The sequence below is a fragment of the Chrysochloris asiatica genome, unplaced genomic scaffold, assembly GCF_000296735.1.
Source record: "Chrysochloris asiatica unplaced genomic scaffold, ChrAsi1.0 scaffold00130, whole genome shotgun sequence".
Classification (NCBI taxonomy): domain Eukaryota; kingdom Metazoa; phylum Chordata; class Mammalia; order Afrosoricida; family Chrysochloridae; genus Chrysochloris; species Chrysochloris asiatica.
In genome coordinates this window covers 6274181-6279501 of record NW_006408648.1, presented here as the reverse complement: position 1 = coordinate 6279501, position 5321 = coordinate 6274181, and the positions used below count along the sequence as shown (strand labels likewise).

Below are 5321 nucleotides of genomic sequence, written 5' to 3'. Positions count from 1 at the left end.
TATGTAGTTGACCATTTTTAAGTGAATGCTTTGTCAACTTACCATATATTAAATATGCGTTATACAAAAGAGCAATCATAGTTGTTGCTGGGGGTTGCAAGAGTTTAGTCAACCTTCTAATTATACCCTCTTTGGTGATTTTCAGAATGAAGCAATGACTGGCTCTCACACCCAGAACCGAGCCCTCTCTCGAATCACTCTGGCATTAATGGAGGACACTGGGTAAGACAGCTGTAAGAATATCTTATAAATTATTGATTAAAATTAAATGAATATGCATATTAAGATTATGGCATAAGAAAATAAATTTTATTCAGAACCAAATGAATTTGTTAATTCTGTGAATTTTGTGCAGTCAGCTGTCGATTATCCATATCCGAACCAGCTCTGTTTATTCATTCAATAAATACTGAGACATAGTAGTGAGTAGAACAAAATCTCTGACATTATGAGGTTTATTTCTAATAAAGAGGCAGTGCTAATATTTAGAAAAAGACTATTATCAATAAGTTTTAAATTGTAAATTAAACTGATGAGAGATTGCTGGTTTTTAAAGCAGTAAATTTTCTAGTAAAGTAATGGAGCACTATTTTTAAATGAAATCTTTTGCAGAACCCTCACATACCAACCAGATAAAGTAAAAACATGTAAAATATTGTTATCCTCTTACTCTCCACCAGATAAGTATGTGAAAGTAGAATCAAATTTGAAAATCATTAGAAGTATTATTTTTAGCATAGAAACTGATGATGTTGCCTTAACTTTTGAGGAGTTCAAAGAGGTATTTGGATTTAAAAATAGAGAGATCATTGTTGAGACTCTAGGGTAAGAAAGGATATTATTAATATTGTTTTGACCCTGAGAATGCAAGCTAGGTGGACCCAAAGAACAGAGAAAGGAATTTGCTTGAAGGGAGGAGGAACACCACCCTCTCTCTGAATTCAGGAAGAAAGAATGGGAGTCAGAATGCATGTCATTTTGTACACAGAGGCAAGAAGTTGAGGAAATTTGTAAATGATGGTCTCCATTGTCTCTGTGAATTTGGAAGCAAAGCCATCTAGTGAGGGAGAGAAGAGGACAGGAGTTAGATATAGCTAAATAGCTCATGGGCATTGTTTTGTGACAGAGAATCTGCAAGGGTCATCTACTTTCCTAATTTTCTTTTAATCGAAAGAAAAACAGTAAGGAAAAATATAGAATTCTTGGTCTAACCAAGAAATTTGGGTACTTTTTATTTGGAGAAATCCCTGAGTGACACAAATGGCTATGTACTAATGGTTATATACTACCAGTGGTTATACACTACTAACCAAAAGGTGAGTGACTTGGGTCTACCCAGAGACACCCAGGAAGGAAAGCCTGGTAATGTACTTCCATAGGAGAGATCAGTTCTACTTTGAAACACAGTCAGAATCTTCTCCATGGCAACCAGTTTGGTTTTCTGGATGCCTTTAGGAATTAGATGTGACATCCTATTAGTGCACATTGCTTTGAAATTAAATGTTACTTTCTACAAGTGATAACCAATTTTTGAAGTCCAATTGGACTGTACCATTTTGGGGATATTATTCTTTTAGTGTATTATTATAAAAATTTACAGATATATATAAGATATGGGTGTAATATGATGTGTGTACTACGATGAACCCTCATATACCCATAACTTGGATTCAGCAGAGATTAAGATGTTGCCACTTCTGCTTCATTCCGTTTGTGCTTTTTCCCCCAAAGTCACAAACATCAAGTCATTTCACCCCTGTATAGTCAGCGTGAGTCTCTGAAAAGTGTGGACATTTTCTTATATATCCACAATTGTTGTTGTTAAGTGCTGTCGAGTCGGTTCTGACTTACAGTGACCTTATATAGGGTTTCCGAGGAGCAACTGATGAGTTTGAACCACTGACCTTGCAGTTCAAACTGACCTTGTGCTAGAGTGCTTATCCTACAGCGGCATACAAGGACTCCCAGTAACAAAATTACTAAAAACTTCCTGATATCTTGACCATACAGTTGGTAATCAGATATTCCTATTTAAAGTTAGAGCTATTCTACAACACACACATGCCTTTTTTCATTACATTGATTGATTGTAGAACCAGGTTGTTGTTAAATATCTTCAAGTCAATTCATACTCATAGCGACCTTGTATAGGGTTTCCAAGGAGGTTGTTGTTGTTAAGTGCCGTTAAGCCAATTCCAACACATAGCGGCACTGAATAGGGTTTCCAAGGAGCAACTGGTGAGCTTGAAATGCCAACCTTGGCAGTTCATTCGACTTAGCAACCCAGCACTTAAATCCACAGTGCCACACCAGGAGGTTAGTTGTCTAAAATTCTGTTGTTTCCTTGTTCTAGGATTCCATGTATTTCTTGTAAGTAAGAGAGGACTTCAAGAAGGTCATGGAAAAATTCTGTTGTCTTTTCCTTTCATTTTCCCCATAAATGTTTTGAAGCCCCTTGTGTAAATTAGCCCTAAATGATTGATTTGATTCAGATTTAGCTCTTTTGTTTGCTTGCAAGATAACTTTGTAGGTAATAACTAGTGCCAACTTACCCAACTTTAATGATTAGTAGATTCAGATGGTTACTTTCATTTTAAAGTACCCTATCAACCTTTTAAGGAGCTCTGGTAACGTAGTAGTTACGAGTCGGGCTGCCAACCTCAAGGTCAGCAGTTCAAAACTACCAGCAGTTCTGTGGGAGAAAGATGAGGCGTTTTGCTCCCATAAAGATTTACAGCCTTGGAAACCCTATGCAGGGTCACTATGAGTCAGAACTGACTCCAAGATACTTAACAACAACCACCAAACTTTTGGAGTCCTGGTGTGGCACTCTGGGTTAATGCGCCAGACTGCAAAGTCATTTGAACTACAAGGTCCTGTCAGCAATCAGTAGGAAGCATGGCATGGTCCTGCTGCCCTGTTTAATTGATTCTGAGCCCTTAGCCCTTTTGAGATTCATGCTGTTTTGGTTAAGGCACCAGTAGGAAATGGAAACACTGTGGAGTGTGAGAGTCATTAATGAAATCACTAGTTTTCCTTTTTATGAGGCAGCATAGCAGCAACCCGGGACTGATGTTACATACCTGACAGTACAGGTATCTTTCAAAACTTCTTATTGTGAATTGAGTGATGCTTTACAGAGCAAAATATCAATTTTATATTCTACAAATCGTGCACTGTATTTCTTCTCAATGACTGCAATCCTCTCCCTGTAACCAGTTATCCCACTTCTTTCCTGCGGTACTGCCACTCCACCCTCCTTCCCAACCCTTCTGAGCATTGTAAGTGTAAGTTGCTCTTTTGATCCTGAATGGTTGACCATTCCATGGTGAGCACACCTTACTTCTACTGTTGTCCCTGCTATATACCTGAAATTTAAACCACAAGGTGAGTTCTGTTCTGGACCTGAAGAATAACTGAGGGCTACAGTCTCTGATTTCCTCCAGTCTCTTTCTGACCAGTAAGCCCAGTCCTTTTTTTTCTTTTATTTTGTGGTGGGTTTTTTGTTTTTCTTTCTTTTAACTTTTTATTGTGAATTGAGTGAAGGTTAGCAGACAAGATCATGAGCTTAACTTTCAACCAATCATATGTTTTGTTTCATCTCAATAATTACACTCCCCTCCCTGAAGCAAGAGTTAGCTTGAGAATCCCTCTGTGGCTTCCCTTTTACATTTTATTTTTCACAGACGAACAAAGCAAAAATATTTGATGTACATATACAAAACAAAAAATATATATTCATTTAAATGTCCAGAGGGCACATTTTGCATGCCAGCCTCCTGCCCTTTCTCAGTCTATAGGCCTAGAGTCTGCAGCTGCTTTATCTCTCCATGCCTCCAGCTCTGCTGTTGCTGTTTTTCTATGTAACATCTCACGTTCCACTCATACTCTTCCTTCTTGATGGTCCTGGTGTCCTCTGTTTCTGAAATGAAAGATTAACTACTCCCCCCTTTTAGATACATATCTTCTACAATTACAGTTGTGACGATCACAACTAATCCTGCTGACAATTACTCACAATTAAATCATAAAATCCTAACACCATCATCCACCACACCTTTTACCAGATCCACCTAGAAAAGAAAGGAAACTATTCAGTGGGAGATTCTACTTTACTCCCCTTGTCTTAAAATTAAGCATACTCATGAAAGCTTATAAGCCACCTACTTCTTCCCTTCATAGCCGCTCATTTTTGATAGACAGTGGCTAAATTACCCATCCCTGTCCACCCATTGCCCTAAGAAAACAAGCTTGATCCTTGATGTGAAGAATCCTTCCGTTTTGATTTCAATTTTGAGCAACTGCATCCATAAACAAAGGCCCAAGTTAATCAATTTGTAGCAATTTATGCTTGCTCCAGTATCAAGCATCTTTATCTTCATCTGGGGTTGAGTTCTGGTCAGCTAGCCATCCAAGCTAGGTCAAATAGGTACTAGCTGCAAGTTTGGGAAGCTCACTCTTTTTAATAATTTTGAGTTTTGCTCGATATTTTCTCCCACTCTATCCAGGGCCTTCTAATGTGATCCCTTTCAGAGCAGTTGGTAGTGGTAGCCAGACACCATCTAGTTCTTCTGGTCTTGGGGTTGTGGGGGCTGATGGTCACATGTTCCATTAATTTATTGCACTAATTGATTACAAGCATGTGAGAATATTTTTTTCAACTGTAGACAAGGAAGTGAGCTTTTATAAATCTGTAAGTTGTAGCTTATCGAAGTTATTCTCCCACTAGCATGAGCTGTTTTTCCAGAACCCTGGAAGTCATCTTTGTAAGCTCGTTTGCCACACCTCTCACATTGTGTCAATCACAAATTTTGTTAGGTGCCACAAGTACATGAATTCAGACTCAGCAATTTAAAATATTAAAACAGTATCATCACTTAAAAGGGAAACTTAGTACCCTTTAGCTTTTATCCTTCCCTCAGCCCAAACAACCACTAATCTACTTTATATGTGTGTCTGTAAATGTCTCTTTTCTGGGTAATTCATATGTGGAATCATATGTCGTTCTTTTGTGATTGACTTATTTAGAATATGTTTACCTATTTACCTATTGATGGACATTGGGTTATTTACCTTTTTGTCTATTATGAATATCTGTTTTTCCTCCCACATTACTTTTGGCTATAAATATTTGTTTATAAATTTCTGTGTGGTGGAGAGAAACTGAAAGCTTTCCCTTTGCGAACAGGTACCAGACACGGATGCCCTTTGTCACCACTCCTATCTATTCAGTATTGTTCTGGAAGTCTTAGCCATAGCTATAAGGCAAGATAGGGAAATTAAATGCATCCAAATTGGCAAAGAGGAAGTAAAACTTTCTC

The 5321-nt window shown here is 37.9% G+C and overlaps 1 protein-coding gene across 2 annotated transcripts in view; it reads left to right on the top strand.

Annotated features, from left to right (window-relative positions):
• The window catches only part of LMLN (leishmanolysin-like (metallopeptidase M8 family)), a 166133-nt gene that overhangs the window by 92735 nt on the left and 68077 nt on the right, over positions 1–5321 (top strand). For both annotated transcript variants that reach the window (XM_006869376.1, XM_006869377.1), the window contains exon 11: positions 146–222. In XM_006869376.1, the coding sequence (XP_006869438.1) occupies positions 146–222 (77 nt within the window). The remainder of the gene's footprint in view (positions 1–145; positions 223–5321) is intronic.